At 37.4% G+C, this 19,402-nt stretch overlaps 1 protein-coding gene across 5 annotated transcripts in view; it reads left to right on the top strand.

Moving 5' to 3' along the window:
* Positions 1-19,402, top strand: part of NEMP2 (nuclear envelope integral membrane protein 2) — a 186,830-nt gene that overhangs the window by 155,284 nt on the left and 12,144 nt on the right. For all 5 annotated transcript variants that reach the window (XM_077154487.1, XM_077154488.1, XM_077154490.1 and 2 more), the window contains exons 2-7: positions 2,164-2,279; positions 7,132-7,363; positions 7,511-7,583; positions 16,235-16,328; positions 17,137-17,251; positions 18,994-19,219. In XM_077154487.1, the coding sequence (XP_077010602.1) occupies positions 2,164-2,279; positions 7,132-7,363; positions 7,511-7,583; positions 16,235-16,328; positions 17,137-17,251; positions 18,994-19,219 (856 nt within the window). The remainder of the gene's footprint in view (positions 1-2,163; positions 2,280-7,131; positions 7,364-7,510; positions 7,584-16,234; positions 16,329-17,136; positions 17,252-18,993; positions 19,220-19,402) is intronic.

Here is a 19,402-nt window from a genome sequence, read left to right as displayed (position 1 = left end):
AGACCCTTGAGCTCTGCCAATTTGTTTGTATATTTAAACATGTAGGCATTTCCTCACAATGTTAAGAGTAAAGATTAAATGACTTGACAGTGTCACCATGGAATATACTCGGTCCTCCTGTAATTTATCTGCTTTATGTAGCCAACTGAAGATACCAACTTTTATGCAGTTCATTGTATTTCAGGAGGTGGTGGGATTGGCAGCATCCTTTCCCCAAACCTGTCTTTCGTTTTCTCCTGCATAATGCTGTGGATATTCCTAGCCAGGACATGGACCTATCTGAGCTTATTCAATATTACCCCCTAAATGGATAAAATTATTGATGAGTTATTGCTGGTCACCCAGTCCTTCCCCAACTTTAGTGTAGCAGGTCATTCTAGCTTTGTTTCAGGTTCTTCTGGAGAAACAGCTCACCACATTCTACTTAGAGGGAGCAAGAGTTGGATTTAAGGTCCATTTTTGCCTATGCACATAAATGTTCCCTGTTCTATTTTCTGTTTGACAGTTGTAGTGATGACACCCACCCTGAATCCAGAATAACTTACAGCTTTCATCCTGCTTCATTTCAAATTCAAACAAATCAGTGGCCACAGAATAATGCAAACCCCATTATGTTTTGGTTTTCTTGTGGTATTTACCACACCTATCCCCTGTACTACAGCACTTCTCTCTCTCTGTATATTGTGTTGTATTACTTGATGTTATTTATATATTATGCAGAACACACGTATATTTGAACATACACATATTTATGTGTCTAAATCTGTCTCTAGCCAAATTTCTCCTGAGCCTTAGACCTGTCCAGTCTTTACTTAACCCCACCACCCAACACGTAGTATGTCCAGAATTGAACTCATCTCCCCTTTCCTTTCGCAAGCTTGCTTCTTCTCCATTATATCTTATCTGTGTAAAGGGCCTTACCATCTGTCCACTCACCAGAAACTTTCATGCCATCTTGTTCTCCTTCATCTAATAAATTTCCAAAGTCTGTTGTTCTTTAGTGGTCTTTAATCTATTCCTTCTTCCTTTTCACATAGTTCATTTCTTGCTTAGATTCTTTAGAAGCCTCCTTAGTATTTCTTGCTTTCAGTCTACTTCCCCTCTAATGTTTCTACACTGCTAATGGAATATTCTTTCTAAAACACAAATGTACTTCTGTCACTTCTTGTGACAGAATAACTAGAGCAGGTTATTCTGTGTTCCCACAGCTCCATTCTCAGCCCTTCTCTTTCCTGTTCTGCGCCTGGAAACTGCTTTCTGTGGACTGTTTCACCTGGACTTCTTAGCCCTCTGATTTCCCGTGGGTTAAGCCAATGAGAAGCACTGACAAGAGGACAGGAGAGAGAGGTTGAGGTACCTGCACCCTCAGCCCGCTGTTTTACTGGCAGTGATAGTGTTCCCTTAGACTGCCGTGCCATAAGCTCCACTAGCTCCAATAACGTCAGGACCTCCCATTATTGGTTCCAGCCTAGCGTAATGAAGGTTTCCTGCTTTTGCTGGTTCCTGGGAACCTCACAGTGTCTTATTGGTTCCCTTAACCCTGCCCACATCTTTTCTGTACTCTTTTCAATTAAACTGTTTTTAGTGTCTGCAATTTCCTGCTGGGACTCATCCTTACTTAAAATCCTTCTGTGCTCTGCTTTCAAGATGTCCAAATTCCTTAGTGTAGTAGTGACCACTGCTTACCTCTTTAGTTCTAGGTGTTGAAATGCTGTCAGATATTCTTTACATTCTATCCTAATGATTGGCTGAATCACTTACATAATACCATCTCCCCCCAACTTCCATCTTGTTGTCTTCTGCTTATCCTTTAGTGTGCTGCTCACGTGTCACCTCTTCTGGGAAGCTGCCCTCAATTCTTGCCCTCTGCTCCAGAATGGAAAAAGTGCCCATTCTCTGATGGTTCCCCCCATATGTCCTAGGAATATTGATACAGACTATAATTTTGTGTCTGTCTCCTGCTAAGTTGGAAAGGCTGAAGGACTGTAATTACTCTGTAAGACTTTGTTGATCATAGAATGTTAAAACTGCTACCATTAGACCTGTGGGAGGTATGTATGTATGTGGTGTGAGTGTGTGGAGTGGGGTAGAGGGGATCTTGAAAAAGATAAGATTTAGAGCAATTAAATATTTTGGAAATATATTTCCTCTTTCGTCTCATAGTTCCAAGATGTAAATCTTTGAAGGAGATGGATTCAATTAGAAGTTCTGAGTCAGAGTGTTACTGCTACAATCAAAATGTCCGAATGGAGTGGAAATACATGTGGTCAACTGTGCAGGTAGGGGCCTACTTTTATAGTTATGTCTTAGAGACAGGGAATTAAAATGTAGCATTTCAAGAATAGAAAATAGGTTTAGTATGACACAGAGCTGTGTATCAGTATGAAAGTGGACTTGGATATCTCAAGTAATGGTGCCAAGGTTTATTAGTCAGGGTCCTCTAGAGACACAGAACCAATAGGAGTTATCTGTAAATATGAGATTTATAAAAGTATCTCATGCAACCATGGGGACACAAGAGCCCAAGATCTGTAGAGCAGGCAGTGAGCTGGTAACTCCAGTGAAGGTCCTCAGCAAACTCCCCAGGAGATGCTGGCCTGTTAAAGTGGAAAGAGAGAGTCTGTCTTCTGAATTCTCCTTAAAAGCCTTAGGGTGATTAGATTTATCATCACTCATTGTAGAAGACACTTCCCTTAGCCAACTGCAGATGTAATCACCCATGGATGCAACCAACATGCTCATGATTTAAGTCCACGAAATGTCCTCACAGTAACAGATAGGCCTGTGCTTCCTTGACCAGACAACCGGACACTAACACCTGGCCAAGCTGACTTAGGAACCTGACCATCCCCCAAAGGGTAGCAGGTATGGGAGGAGCATGAACTCTTCCTTACTTTTGATCAGCTCCTCCCCAAGCCGCTTCAAATAAATATACCATCTAAGTGAATATAATCTGCTTGCTGTTCAAGCACAGTTCAAGACAACACCCACCCTTCTACTTTTCAAAATAATTGCTAATTCAGGCCCCTCCCTAGAGATTTGGGAGTTACCTCTGATCCCAGGTATGGACAAGAAGGCAGTTGTTGAACACCTAATATAAGTAGAAGGAACTATTCCAGGCTCTTAAAATACATCAGTGAACAAACAAAATTCCTGCCACTCTGGATATTTACATTTGGAAGGGTGAAGCAAGTGAGGAGGGACAGATAATAAACATAAATATAACAGAGAAAAAAATTATAAAACTAGCAAGTGCTATGAAAGAAGAAAATGTGACATAAGATAAGTGGAATTGAGGGGTGGGGAGTAGGAGACAAGTTGCATTGTTAAAAAGAATGGTCAAAATAAAGAATGGTCAGGGTAGCTGTTACTGAAAAGGTAACATTTGAGAAAGATTTCGAGGAAGTGAACAAAGTAGCAAGAGAATATAAGGGGGGTAGTTTAATATTCTAGGCTAAGGGAATAGCCAGAACATTGTGTCATGAGGGGCATGATGTTGGTTTGTATCATTTCTGATGATATAAACTTTGACCACTTGGTTAAGATAGTATCTGCCTGGTTGTTCCCTGTAAATTACTATTTTATTTTGTATAATGAATGAATGTTTTGAGGATATAATTTGACATTGTATGGATATCCTATTCCTCATCAAACTTTCATCCATTAGTTTTATCATCCATCGAGGATGCTTGTCTGAGTCATATCATGATGTTTGTCAAATGGTGATATTCTAATGCCATTATTTCTTTTACACTTATTTGTTGGCATTCTGCTATAAGCAAGTGTTAATTTTTAACATTTATTTATTTATTTATTGATATCCACATAGTCTCAAGGATTTCTAGTTCATTCAGTGGACTACTTTCATTATTTATTTTGATACTCAGTCCCATATTTGACCAGTAGGAGCCCTTCAAACTAGCTGTATCTTTTTAACTTGACCCTATCTTTTTTTTTTAACAGTTGTTTACTCTCTGGCAATAAAATGTTCGTGACTCATCTTGTATTTTCCTAGACCCAGCTCTCGAATAATTTTTTTTAAAGAAGATTCAGCACTAGGTTTTTCTGGCTACTCGCATAGCATTGTCACATGTGTATACACATCCACATCCACCTATACACATATCTATTTCCAACACTGGTCTTTCTAACTGGGTTTTGAGATCCCAAACCACCTGGTTCACTATAGTCTTCCCCTTTTCCATATTAGTAATTCCTTTCACAGATAGTGAGAAAATGATCCCCATTAGCATCAGTATATTTATTTGCTTAATCCTAGAGTGTACAGAAAGCAGGTTCAGAATTGCTAACCATACCACTATGACAAACAAACCTAGAAACTGGGTCAGTATTTGTTTATGTTATTTTTATCTAAGTGTATAAGTTTGGTTGAGTGTATATAATCTGAATACTGTGCTCAAAAGTTCCTGAGGTGAATTTATTCCTACCAACCGCACCCATTCAGTATGGTTATTTTATTCATTTGAAATATAGTTAGGGTTATTTGTGTTTTTATTCCATTTTAGTTTTTTTTCCCCTTCCTGGTTGATTTTATTATCATTATTTTTGAGTATGTCCAACATTAACATTTCTCAAAAGTCAAAATTTACACAAAGGTATGTTTTTTTAACTCCCTCTCAGCCCTTCTACCCAGTTCCTGCCCAATCTCTGTAGATAATCAGTAGTATTAATTTCTGGTGTGTCTTTCCTGTGTTTCTTTTGCAAAATTAAAGAGCAGTGTATATTAATGTAGTTGGCACCTAAGGACATAAAACTCGATGAGCTCACTAAGAAGTAGAGGACAATAATTGAGCCTGGGTCAGACTGATATTAAGAAGTTGGGAGGTGAAAAAAAAAAAAAAGAGCCGAAAGAGGAGAAAGAAGAATCAACAATGAAAACAGAAGAAAACCAAGACAGTATGGTGTCCTGGAGGCCCAGGGAAGAAAATGTAACAGAAGGAGTGCCAAATGCTATTGATGGTCAAGTAAGATGACTTGAGAATTGATTGAATTTTAAATTTAGTGGTGAAGGTCACTGGTAACCTCATCAAGGGCAATTTTGGTGAAGCTTTTTGGGGATAAAAGCCTGTTAGGTATAGGTTGAGGAGAGAATGGGAGAAGAGAAATTGGAGACTGCAGATAAAGGCATTTCTTGTCAAATGGTGATATTCTAATGCTATTATTTTTTTCACACTCATTTGTTGGCATTCTACTATAAGCAAGTGTTAATTTTTAATGTTTATTTATTTATTTAGTGATATCCACATAGTCTCAAGGATTGCTAGTTCATTCAGTGGACTACTCTCATTATTTATTTTGATACTCAGTCCCATATTTGACCAGTAGGAGCCCTTCAAACTAGCTGTATCTTTTTAACTTGACCCTATCTTTTTTTTTTAACAGTTGTTTACTCTCTGGCAATAAAATGTTCGTGGCTCATCTTGCAGTGGGAAGCAAAGAAATGGGATGATAGTTGGAAGGGCAAGTGGGATTGATAGAATGCTTTCGTTTTTGTGTTTTTAATGGGAAAAGTATCAGTGTGTTGATTTAAAAAATCTGGTAGAGAGCGAAGAGAGAGAGGAGGAAGTGCTGGTAGATGTTTTTGAGTAGGCAGAGGTGGATAGAATTCAGTGCCCAGATCTGGGGCTTGCCTTTAGAACAGAACATGCAAATTTCTTCTGTGAAAACAGGCAGGAAGCCAGATCATGTGCCTGCAGATGTTTACAGGTGGGTGGATTTGAGGGTAAGAGCCAGTGGACATACTCTTCTTATTTCTTCGTTATTATGGTGAAGTAGGAAGGTAGACTGACAAATAAGGATGGGAAGCAGCTGTTGGGGTATTAAGGAAGGAGAAGTTTTGAAATCATTGTTGAAGAGGGTGGAAAAGTGAATGGGCAGCAGTGTGCAATACGATTATCTCAGCTTTCAGGACCCACATAAGGTTCACAGTCATGGATTTGAAGTGAAACCAGTGTGTGTTTTTGCAGCACATTCAGTGGTACACTTGCAGGAGTGGAGAAGGTAGAGAGTTAGATTTAACCAAGATACAGTTTTGCAGGTGAATGTGACAAAATAAGAGATGCGCAAAAGATTTGAGCATACATGCAAAGGAGTCGTTTATAATGACTGATCATGAAGTTTAGCTTGGAAAGAAGGGGCTGAGGACACCAAGGGGTGAAAGCCTGAGGGGAGATAATTGGATCCATAGTGAAATCGAAGGCTTATTGGGTCAGGGTGCTGGAGGGAACAGCTGAAAAGATAGGAAGTGATGGTCAGCCAGTGGGACACATGGAACAGCTTATGGAGGGGCTACAGTTTGGGTACTAATAAGGCCTAGAGTATGACCGTGGGAATTATTAGCTGAGGCAGGGTGGAGGACGAGAACACAAAAGGAGAAGAGTTCAAAGACCTTAGAGACCAGAGAAGTGGAGGCAGTTTTGATGAGAATATTTTATATTCTTAAACCCTTGAGAAGTAAGGCAGGATGTTGTAGCAGAAAGGAGGCCATAGTGAGCCAGGAGCTAAAATCAAAGAGAAGTGAGGGGGAATGACCTGGGGTTTGTAGATGGTGCTATCATCTGATGCCTGAGAGCCAAAACTGGTGCTCTCACTACCCTTTCCAAGGTTTCCCTCTTCTTGAACAAAGAAGAGGCAGGCATGGGCAGCAGTAGAGTCATTATGTTGTCATCAGTGGATTGTCACCATCTGCTTGCCATTGTAGCTAGGGCTTTGTGAGGTTTGATTAGGGTGGTTGGGTCTGGCCCATCTTCAGGCAGCATGGTGGGAGAAGCCTAAATTATACCTGCTCAACTGGTACCGAAGAAAGTGGCACTTTCTCAATCACAATAAGCTCTACTTTATAGAAAAAGGTAGAGATGTAAACCCTATTCTCATGAAGAGGGAGTTAAAGAGTCTACTACAACCCAGGAGAAGAAACATTCACTTTCAAAAGTGTGTGGTATGGAGTGTGTTCGATAGGAAACACAGCTCTCATTCCTAGAAGCAGACTGTGCTCATGTGTATCTGAGTGCTCTTTTCTCAGCCAATTCTGAGTTCTCGTTGCTCCTCTGTTCATGTTTTTAAGAAGCTTTTACTTCTGTCTTTATGGATTTGTTTGTTCATGTTTTATAGGTGAAAATTACCAGCTCAGGCCTGCTCAGTATTGTACATATCACAGAAGGACATAAATGTCAGTATCCAGAAACCATTATAACTTTTATCAAATGTGTGATTCATAACTTTTGGATACCAAAGGAAACTAATGAATTAACCATAATTGTCAATCCATATGGGGAAACTGTATGTTTCTCTGTGAAGCCTGTCAGGAATATATTTGTGTATACGATAAAAGTGAATCGAAAGGGTAAGTCTATTTTTATTATACTTGACTTTCTGGGTTCAATTTTTCTGGGGTGACATTTCAATAAATTGATGTTTCTCATCTTTCCCTAATACTACATTGATGTGAAATCTTTGTCCTATTTTTTTTTTTTTCTTTCTTCTACTCCAGTCATGGATTTCAAACTCTTCCTTGTATTTGTGGTGGGTATTTTCCTCTTCTTTTATGCAAAGACGTTGAGTCAGTAAGTATTAATTTTACTTTCTTAATTTTGTAGATCAAAAAAGTATGGGATGTTTTTGACCCTATAGCTAAATATTTCCACATTACTGTGCTTTTGTAGTTCCTGTTTGCAGCTTCTTGCTTTAGGTTTTGTGTAGATCTGAAGATAGTGCTACAAGGCCTTTTAAAACGGGAAGAGAGATTCCTATAGCAGGATATGTATGTGTTACAAAGTGCTTTCACATTCATTCTTTTATTTTATATATTAATGTATGTTTCTTATTTGATTTGGTCCTGATAACAAGTATGTGAACTCTGTATTATCGTTCTCATTTTATTACATGAGAAAACCAATGTCTACTATCATACAACTAGTTCTTGCCTGGGCCAAGATATATACTCAGGCTTTCTGATGCCAGGCGCTTTATTCTCTCAAATACATTAGAAATTCCTCCTAGATTTGTGGCTCTAACACAGAAAGGTGAATTTAACAAATACCTGACTCTTGGATAAATGTATTATTCTGATACTTTGTTTCTTACTATTTCTCTCCTGAAAAAAAGAATCTCTTTTCTAACAATACTTTTCCTCTTAGCTTGTTCATACTAGTTGGTCGGAACCAAATATTTGTTAATGATTCAGGCGTGTTTGATGTCATCCTGGTCTTTATAACCATATAATGCAAACATAGCATGAAAAGTAAAGCTTGGAATCAGAGGAGCTGGGTTGGAATCTTGAATCCACTTAGCAGACGGTGTCTTTGGAAAATGTTTAACTTCTTGGTGCTTTGGTTTCCCCTCAGTAAAATGTAGATAGGTATGGCTGTCTCACAGGGTATTTGTGAATGCATGTAGAGCTCTTAGTCGAGGGCCTGCGATGTAAGAGGTGCTTAATAATCACTGTTGAATCAGATTGTGAGTGTAGAAGGTAGCTCAGATTTCCCATTTGGAGTTAGTGGCAAGCTGTTTATCATAAATTTCAAGTACTGATTTCATTTTTTATTACAGGAGATGTAGTTTTACAGAAAAATCGTGCATAAAATACAGAGTTCCCATATACCACCATATAATTAACACCTTGCATTAGTGTGATACATTTGTTACAATTCACAAAATAACATTTTTATAAATGTACTATTAACTATAGTCCATGGTTTACATTAGGGTTCACTGTGTGTACAGTCCTATGTGTTTTTATATTTTTAATTTTATTCTAGTAACATATATAAGCTATTTCCCCTCTTAACCACATTCAAATGTATAACTTAATGCTGTTAACTACATTCACAATAGTGTACTACCATCACCACTATCTATTACCAAAATTTTCCATCAACCCAAATAGAAACTCTGTACAATTTAAACCTTAACTTCCCATTCCCTACCCCCTCTTCTGGCCTCTGATACCTTTATTCTTATTTCTGTCTCTAAGTTCGCTTGTTCTAATTCTTTCTTTCATATCAGTGAGACCATCCAATATTTGTCTTTTTTTGTCTGGCTTATTTCATTCAGCACTGTGTCTTCAAGGTTCAACCAAGTTGTCACATGTATCAGTACTTCATTCCTTTTTATAACTCAACGATATTCTGTTGTATGTACATACTACATTTTATTTATCCTTTCTGTCAGTTGATGGACACTTGAGTAGCTTCTATCTTTTGGCAGTGTGAATAATGCTGTTATGAACATCAGTGTGAAAATATGTTTGAGTCATTGCTTTCGATTTGGGGGCATATATACCTAGAACTGGGATTGCTGAATCATAAAGTAATTACATACTTAACTTTCTGAGAAACTGCTGAACTGTCTTCCATAGCAGCTACACCATCTGCAGTCCCACTAACAATGAATGAGTGTTTTTATTTCTCCACATCTTCTCCAACACTTGTAATTTTCCATTTTTTTGATAGTAGCCTTTCTAGTGGATGTGAAATGGTATTTCATGGTGGTTTTGATTTGCGTATCCTGATGGCTAATGATGAGCATCTTTTTGTGTGCTTTTTGGCCATTTGTATATCTTCTTTAGAGAAATGTTGCCCATTGTTTCGGTTTGCTGAAGCTGCTGGAATGTAATATACCAGAAATGGGCTGGCTTTTTCAATGGGGTTTTATTATGTTACAAATTTACAGTTCTAAGGCCATAAAAATGTCCAAATTAAGGCATCAAGAGGAAGATACTTTCTCTGAGGAAAGACTGCTGGCATCCAGACTTCCTCTGTCACCTTGGAAGGCACATGGTGACATCTGCTGCTCCTCTCCTGGTTCTGGTTTCAGTGGCCGTCTTCAGGTGTCTCTGGGCATTTCTCTCTGTGCTCTCCTGCTTTTCTCTGCCTTTTATCCTGTCGTAAAGGACTCTAGTGAAGGATTAAGACCCACCTTGAGTGGGCTGGGCCACGTTTCAATTGAACTGACCTAACCACAAGGTCTCCCCTACAATTGGTCTACCCCCACAAAAATGGATTAAAAAGAACATTATCTTTTTTGGGGTACATAATAAATTCAATTCAGCACACACACACACCCTTTTTTTTTTTGCATGGGCAGACACGGCAGGTGAGAATTCAGCCACTGAGCAACCATAGCACCGCCTAGCACACCCATTTTTAAACTGGATTGTTGAGTTGTAGGATTTCTTTATATATTCTGTATTTTAAACCCTTATCAGCTATGTGGTTTCCAGATATCTTCTTCCATTGTGTAGGTTGTTCTTTTACTTTCATAATGAAGTCCTTTGTACAAGAGTTTTTAATGTTGATGAAGTCCCATTTATCTATTTTTTTCTTTGTTGCTTGTGCTTTAGCTGTAAAGTCTAAGAAACAGTGGTCTAACATAAGATCCTTCCCTATGTTTTCTTTTATAGTTCTGGTTCCTATATGTAGATCTTTGAACCATTTTGAGTTGAGTTTTGTATATGGTGTAAGATATGAATCCATCTTCATTCTTTTGTGTATGGGTATCCAGTTTCCAGCACCATTTGTTGAAGAGGCTCTTCTTTGCTATTGAGTGGACTTAGCACTCATGTCAAACATCAGTTGGCCATAGTTGTGAAGATTGATTTCTGAACTCTCAGTTTGACTCCATTGGTCTGTATGTCTGTGCTTATTCCAGTACCATACTGTTTTGATTACTGTGGCTTTGTCATAAGTTTTAAGGTTTTGAAATGCGAGTCCTCCAACTTTTTTCATTCTTTTTTTCAAGATAGCTCTGGCTACTTTGGGTCCCATACCCTTCCATGTAAATTTAATGATTGCCTTTTCCATTTCTGAAGGGAAGGCTATTGGTGTTTTGATTGAGACTGCATTGAATCTGTAAATCTCTTTGGGTAGAAATGATATCTTAAAAATATTGTCTCCTGATCCATGAACACAGAATATTCTTCCATTTATTTAGGTCTTCTTTGATTTCTTGTAGCAGTGCTTTGTGGTTTTCTGTGTACCAGTCGTTTACCTCCTTGGTTAGATTTATTCCTAGATATTTGATTATTTTAGTTGCTATTAAAAGTGGTAATTATTCTTTCTTGATGTTTTTCTTCAGGTTGTCCATTATTAATGTATTGAAACACTACTGATTTCTGCATGTTGATGTTGTACCCCACCACATTAGTTTTAGTTCCAGTAGCTTTGTTGTGGATTTTTTCAGGGTCTTCTATATATAGGTCCATGTCATCAGTAAATACAGAAAATTTCACTTCTTCCTTTCCAATTTGGATACCTTTTATTTCTTTTTCTTGCCTAATTGCTCTGGGTAGAACTTCCAGTATGATGTTGAATAACAATGATGACAGTGAGCAACTTTGTCTTATTCCAGATCTAAGAGGGAAAACTTTCAATCTTTTACTATTGAGTATTATGTTAGCTGTGGGTTTTATGTATATGCGTTTTATCATGTTGAGAAAGTTTCCTTCTATTCCTAGTTTTCTAAGTGTTTTTATCAAGGAGGGTACTGGACTTTGTCAAATGCCTTTTCTGCATCAGTTAAAATGTATTTACGCTCCCCCCCCCCACTTTTTCTTCTTATTGTACTGTTATTTTGTTAATTGATTTTGTTATGTTGAATCAGCCTTACATTCCTGAGATATATCCCACGGGATTAAGGTGTATAGTTCTTTTGATGTGCTGTTGAATTAGGTTTGCTAGTAATTTGTTGAAGATTTTTGCATCTGTGTTCATAAGGGAATTTTATGGTCTGTAATTTTCTCTTTTTTTTTTGTATCTTTGTAAGGATTTGATATTAGGGTGATGTTGGCTTCCTTCATAGATTGAGTTAGTAACTGTTCCTTTCTTTTCAGTTTTTTGGACGAGTTTGAAAAGGATTGGTTTTAATTCTTGGAATGTTTGATAGAATTTCCCTATGAAGCCATCTGGTCTGGGCTTTTCTTTTTTGGGCAGTTTTTGATGACTGATTCAGTGTTTTTTTTACTTGTTATCAATGTGTTGGTCTTCTGTTTCTTCTTGAGTCAGTGTAGTAGTTTGTGTGCTTCTAGAAATCCTTACATTTCATCTGTTATCTGATTTCTCACTGTATAGTTCATTGTTCAGAGTATCCTCTTAAAATCCTTTTTATTTCTGTGGGGTTGGCAGTAATGTCTCCCCACCACCACCACCTCCACCACCACCATACATTTCTGATTTTAGTTATTTGCATCCCCCCTTGTTTTTCTTTGTCACTTTAGCTAAAGGTTTGTCAATTTTATCGATTTTTTTCAAAGAACCGCTTTCAGTTTTTTAGTTCTTTATTGTTTTTCTTAATTTTCTATTTCATTTATTTCTGTTCTAGTCTTTATTATTTCCTTCCTTATGCTTGTTTTGGGTTTAGTTGTTCTTTTATAGATCCTCCAGTTTTGAGATTAGATCTATTTTTGAGGCCCCCTCCCCCCTTTTTTTTCCTTTTTAATGTGAGCATTTAGGGCTATAATTTTCCCTCTCACCACTGCTGTATCCAATAGGTTTTGGTATGTTGTGTTTTCATTTTCATTTGCCTCAAGGTATTCCCTGATTTCCCTTGTGATTTCTTCTTTGACCCATTGGTTATTGAAGAATACATTATTCAATTTCCATATATTTATGAGTTTTATGTTTCTCCCTCTGCTGTTGATTTCTAGCTTCATTCCATCATGGTCCTGTGGAGAAGATACATTGGATGTTTTCAAAACTTTTGAATCTATTACACTTATGATCTTACATTTGGTCTGTCTTGGAGATCCCTGTGTCCTAGAGAAGAATGTATTTTCTATTTGATATTGGGTGATGTGTTCTGTATGTGTTTGTAGGTCTAGCTGGTTTAGAGTATTGTTCAGTCTTCTTTTTCCTTACTGATTTTCTATCTAGATATTCTATTCATTATTTAAAGTGGTGTTTGAAATATCCTACTATTAATGTAGAACTGTTTATTTTTCCCTTCAAATCTGTCAGTATTTCCTTTGTATATTTTAGGGCTCTGTTGTTGGGTGGATATGTACTTATGTCTTCTTGTTGCATTGACTCCTTTGTCAGTATATAATGTCCTTCTTTTTCCCTCATAACAGTTTTTTTACTTAAAGTCTTTTTTTTCTGATCATTACCCAAGGTCTTTTTTTATTGCTACTTGCATGGTGTAATGTTTTCCATCTATTCACTTTCAAAAACTATGTCTTTGAATTTAAGGTAAGTCTCTTGTAAACAGCATATAGTTAGGTCATACCTTTTAAAATCCTTCTGCCAATCTCTGCCTTTGACTGGAGAGTTCAGTCAGTTGACATTTAAAGTAGCTACTGAAAATGCACTATTTTCTTCTGCCATTTTGCTATTTTGTCTTTATAAGTCTTATACTTTTTTGACCCTCAATTCTTCTGTTAATGCCTACTTCCGTATTTATTTGGATTTTTATATTTTATCACTTTGCATCCTTATTTCTTTCTGAATATATTTTTCATGTATTCTCTTTGTGGTTACTATGGGCTTAAAATTTAACATACTAAATCTATCACAGTCCCATTTGATTTGATACCAAATTATCTTCAGTAGCATATGCATACACTGTCCTAAACCCCTCCATTCCATCCTTTTTTTGTACTTGTTTCAGATTATATCTTTGTACATTGTATGTCCCAAACCATTTAATTAGTATTACTTTTATGCCTTTGCATTTTAGCACCTGTAAGAAGAAAGAAGTGTAATTACGTAACAAAAAATACAATACAGTAGTATTGGTATTTATAATTACCAAAATGGTTACCTCTACTAGAGGTCTGTCTGTAATCCCTTCTTTCAGTGTGAAGAATTCCCTTTAGTAGTGCTTATAGGGCAGATCTAGTAGTGACAAACTCCTTCAGCTTTTGTTTAGTTGAGAATGACTTAATCTTTCCCCCATTTTTGAAAGACAGTTTTGCTGGTTATAAAATTCTTAGATGACAGTTGTTTTTTTTTCAGCGCTTATTTTGTCCCCCTGCCTTCTTGTCTCTATGGTTTTCTATAAGAAATCGGCACTTAATCTTTTTTTTCGTCTTTTACGTGGGCAGGCACCGGGAAGCAAATCCGGGTCTCCAGCACGGCAGGCGAGAAAGAACTCTGCCTGTTGAGCCTCCGTGGCCCACCCAGCACTTAATCTTAATTGGGGCTCCCTTGTACATAACAGCTTTCAGAATTCTCTTCTTGTCTTTGGCATTCAAAAGTTTGACTGTATGCCTGGGTGTGGTTCTCTTTCAGTTTACCTGTTTGGGGTTTGTCGGTATTCTTGAATGTTGTTAAATGTAGGAAGTTTTCTGCCATTATTTCTTTGAATATTTCTTCTACCCCTTTCTCTCTTTTTTTTCAGGGACTCCCATAATGCGTATGCTGGAATGCTTCGTGGTGTTCCACAGGTCTTTTAGGCTCTGTTAGTTCTTTTTTATTCTTTGTTCTTTCTGCTTCTCAGCCTGAATAATTTCAGTTTCCTTATCTGCAAGATCACTGATTCTTTCTTCTGCTACTTTCAATCTGCTGTTGAAACCATCTAGGGAATTTTTCATTACAGTTATTGGGTTCTTCAACTCCAGTATTTCTGTTTGGTTCCTCTTGGGAATTCAAAAGACTTCCATTTACTTTTTCTCTCATATCCTTTAGTTAATTCTCTGTGTTCTTTATCTCCTAGAGTATATATTGAGGATCATTTTTTTAAAGTCTCTGATCAGCAAGTTCAAAGTCTTGTCCTCTTTGTTGATGGTTTCTGGATTTTTATCTTGTTCCTTTGGCTAGGCCATTATTTCCTTTTTTGTTTGTTTGTCATATAATCTTTTGTTCAACACTGTATATTTTAATATTTTAAAGCATTACCTCTTAGATTTAGTTCCTGAACTTTCTATACCTTTAGTTTGTGTCCAGCTAGTGATATGATATTTTCTTGAGTACCAGGAGTAAATCAGAACAAATAAAGCAAAAAACACATTTCATTGTCTTTGCAAATTGGCTCTACCTTGGTGGTCTCGTTCAGAGCTCAGCCTTCTTATCCAGAAGATCAACCCACAGCAGATGGGAAGTGTCGGGCTCTTGCTGTCTTATTTGAGCCTCTCTGGAGCTAGAGCCACGGAGCCTCCTTCTTTTTCTGGGCTTGTGCTTGCTAAAGGCCTTAGGAATGTCCAGTTCACAGTTTATAGTAATTTGAATGGCTCCTTTACTCCCTTTGAAATAGGCCTTCTTTCCTTCTTAGGTGCTGTTTTGAGTGACTTAATGCAGGTAGTCCCTTGTCCCAGGCCACTTCAACTTAATTGTTTCCCACATTATCCTAGGTGTCTACAACCCTTTTGTCTTCCTTCAGGACAAACTTTCTGAGGGCATGCCCGAGATATATTCCCCAGCTCAGTCTCTCAGACTTCCACAGATTGATTCACACTGACATAAATATATCCCAGTGTGCGCACAAGGGCCCCTCTGCTCCCTTTGGGAAGGGGCTAGGGACATATAATGAAAGTATAAGCTGGCTTCACCCTGCTTTGTGGAAGGTATGGGGGTGGGGTCAGTGAGGACACCAGGAGCTTTTTGTATGGCTTTTGTAGCAGCATTTTCTTGATTCAATTGCCCAGTTAATGCAGCTCTTTGACTATTCTCGATCCTTTTGAGTAATGTTACTATCTTAAAGATTCTTCTGCTACATTTGTCTGAGAGGTTTGGAACAATGACTGCCTCAGAGCTTGGCCCCAGCAATCTGAAGTAGTGGATCAAAAGTAGAGATGTGCCATCAGACCATACACCCCTGAAGTTCGGAGGACTAGGGCTTTATGTCCCACCCTGGCATCCACAAGCTGTGCCAGGAGCCCAAGCTCTAGTCCCTACTGCTGCCCTCTAGAAGGCTTGGAGAATAGAGATGGTAGCCACTGCAAGTGAATCTCACCTGTATTTATTACAATTTACTGGCCTCTTCCTCCTACTTCACCTTGGATGCTGCATAGCATTCCTTTGGACTCCAGAGTTTCAAAATAGTTGATTCAGACAGTTCCTGCCAGTTCAATAGTTGTTTTGTTGGAGGAACTGATTCCTGGAACTTCCTGTCTTCCCACAGTCCTCTCCTTATTTCAGTTTTTGAGTATAGCATGTAATTAGAGCTACTGTCGGATGTCTTCATTCTTAGTGTTCTTTATGGCTGCTGCCATCAGTTTAAACTTGTTTTTAATACTTAAAGTGCTACATGGCATTTACATAGTTTTATCTGCTTGTCTTGACAGAAGCCCTATTTTCTATTACTCTTCGGGGACCATGTTAGGTGTTCTGATGACGTTAATCTTTGTCCTGCTGCTGGTGAAAAGGTATATTCCAAAGGTGGGCCTACTATGTGCAAATGAATAAACAATGAAAAATTGATAAAAATTGATTCACATTGATTGTGACAGTTTCTAATTCAACCTTTTAAAGTAAACTGCTTTAAAATGTATCTTTTTCTAGGGGCTTTGTTTTATATATTTATATATACACTGTATATATATAGACTTAAGTATTAAGTTTTGGTGATCCTTTTTCGAGACCCTTTTATTTTCTAAATTATACATTTTTTGCTTAAGAATGACAGCAGTGACTGCGTCTGAGTCTATACTGAGTGAAAACTCTTATCTTAACCACTTGAGAATTGCATGACACTGAATCATCGAGGCCTTGAATTATAGCATTGCCACATCTGGAGATTTCTTCATTATAAATAGTTCCCCAAACACTTTCAATAAAATAAGGCCCTGCATTTAGTTGAGGATAAATAAATATGCATGATGATAATGTCGTAGTTCCTCTGATAACACTTGTACCCCAGCATTATTTTGAGACAAATTTATTCTTTAGAGCAGTGCTGCTCCAACTTTACTGTGCATGCAAATCACCCAGGGATCTTGTTAAAATGCAATTTCTAATTCAGCAAGTCTGGGGTGGGCCTGAAATATTTCATTTCCAACAAGCTCCCACGTGCTGCTGCTGATTTGTGACCACACCTAGCGTAATAAGACTCTGGAGAGTCTCTGAATCGAATTAATCAATTCAGTTGATGTAGAAGTTTCTAAAACAAAGGGTTTATTTATTTACTTCTATTTTTATGAGAGTAAATGCACCAAAAAATATGTCATTTATTTTCTTTCACACACAGTATAGCACGTTTGGGGCTCTAATGGTTGGTTGTTGGTTTGCTTCAGTTTATGTTGTGTGCCAATTAATGGAAGATCTGATGTGGCTGTGGTATGAAAACAGAATATATGTATTCGGTAGGTAAATTTTTAAAAAAATACATTCTATTATTGGTAAAGCTGAAAAGTAAACTAGCGAATTCATTTGATATATAATTACAACTAGAGAAATAAAGAAATTACAACTAGAAAACTACAAAGTACCACTGGAGAATTCTTTTGTTTATCTCCAATGTCCACATTTCCATTTTGCCCTAGAGAGAAAGTGCTTTTAAAAATAATATTTTGTTTATTTTATTTCCACAGTTGATTTCAGTTCATGGAGATCTCAGTTTAGATTGTTTTCCCATTTCCTAGGTTTCTATACTAATGATCAAAAGAGCAAAAAATTATTTGTCCCTTTTGTCTGCATGTGCTTCTGAATTGTGATTAAACTCTAACTATATCTAACATCTTGTATAAAAAATTTTGTAAAATGTGACTCTTCATTTCTTTTTTTAATATATTCACTATAAAAGCTGAGAAATCCTAAATATAAATGACAAATGAAAATTTGACTTTTCAGAAACAGAAGAGCTGTTAAACCACTTGTTTTCCTTGTTTCATATTAAAAAAGCAAGATATCTTTTTTATTGTTTGCTTGTTTTAAGTAGGAAATAATGGAGAAAGGGAGTCTATTTCCTTTTAACCCTTAGCACAAAACTTCTCAAAATAAGCCCTTCCCAAAGCAAAACCAACTAAATTTTTTGTTTTACTTGAAGATTTTATGGTTTGACCTATTTTTTTCTTTTCGAGCTCAAGTATTTTTAAAGTAAATTAGAGACATCATAGCATTCTTACATAAGTACTTCACTATGCATCTCTAAAGAGCAAGAGAATTTTCCTGTATAGTCAAAACAATTATCAAATCAAACAGAATTAACAATTCCTTAAAACTATTACCTAGGCCACATTCAAATTTCCCAAGTATTCTTTATGCCTGAGTATAGCCCATACATCTGTTTTTTTTTTGGTGGGGGGGAGAGGGTGAGGTGCACGGTCCGGGAATCAAACCTGGGTCTCCTGCAAAGAAGGTGAGCATTCTGCCATTGAACCACCCATGCACCCCCATACACTTCTTTTAATCCATAATAGTTGCTTTTTTCTTCACATTATAGAATGTACCATTTTCTGGATTTCTCTGGTTACTCCTTCATAGTATCATTTAATTGTTCCTATAGCCCCCATATTTCCTGTAAGCTGGTTATAGATCTAAGGGGTGGGCATGGGCCAGACTGCGAGGCAAAACAGTGCTGCCGAGGATACAGCAGAGTCACATTTTGCATTTTGCAGTGGTTCACAGCAGGCGACACAGAATATTTCACAGTCCCACCATCAGTGACCTTGAGACTGAATGCTGCATGAGGACAGTAACAGCCTGATCTGTCCACTCTAAAATTACATTTTCCTTTTGTGACCAGAAAGTAAAAATAAAAAATAAGGTTGTAGCTGACAGTGACATATACTGAAGCTTATTCCCAGCCAAAGCAGTCATGATATCATTTGCCCATGGAGGAAACTGGGCTTAAAAACCAGATATGTGTACATATCATAATAATTTATTATTATATACCCTAAATTCTTAGAAAAGTCAATCCAGTATTTCACATGGCAGGGATAACTACCTTTTTCTACATTTTCAACCTTATTTCACTGGAAAAAGAAAACAAAAATGAAGGTTTTCTGATAAATTCTTTGCTTTAAGGCAAGGCTCTGCCAAGTATTTCACTTAATTTTTCAAGTTTATGTTTATCTTAGTTTATATCCCTCTGCTTTTACAGGCTACATCTTGGTAGTTGGATTTTTCAGCTTTGCTGTTTGTTACAAACATGGACCCCTTGTTGACAAAAGGAGCATAAACCTTCTGAAGTGGACACTGCAGCTCTTCTCCCTGGTCCTTATCTATTCTGGTGTCAATGCACCTCAGTTCGCATACGCAGTTATGGTCCTCATCATGTCCTCCAGAACTCTGGGCTACCCACTGAAAGCGTTCTCCTATTTGTGCTGGTGGGTATCAGTGTTTTTCCCTTGGTAAATTCACATTTAGGCTCTGGTTTTGTTTACTGCTTTGGAGAAGTTTTTGGACACATCGTAATCTCATGATTACGTTTTATTTGGAGATTTTACTATGAGAGGGGGAGGAGAGAGAACTTCCAGCATCTGACCCCATCGCGATTTCTAGTCTTCATT

Source organism: Tamandua tetradactyla, chromosome 3 (assembly GCF_023851605.1).
Source record: "Tamandua tetradactyla isolate mTamTet1 chromosome 3, mTamTet1.pri, whole genome shotgun sequence".
NCBI lineage: Eukaryota > Metazoa > Chordata > Mammalia > Pilosa > Myrmecophagidae > Tamandua > Tamandua tetradactyla.
This window is presented reverse-complemented; position numbering and strand designations above follow the sequence as displayed.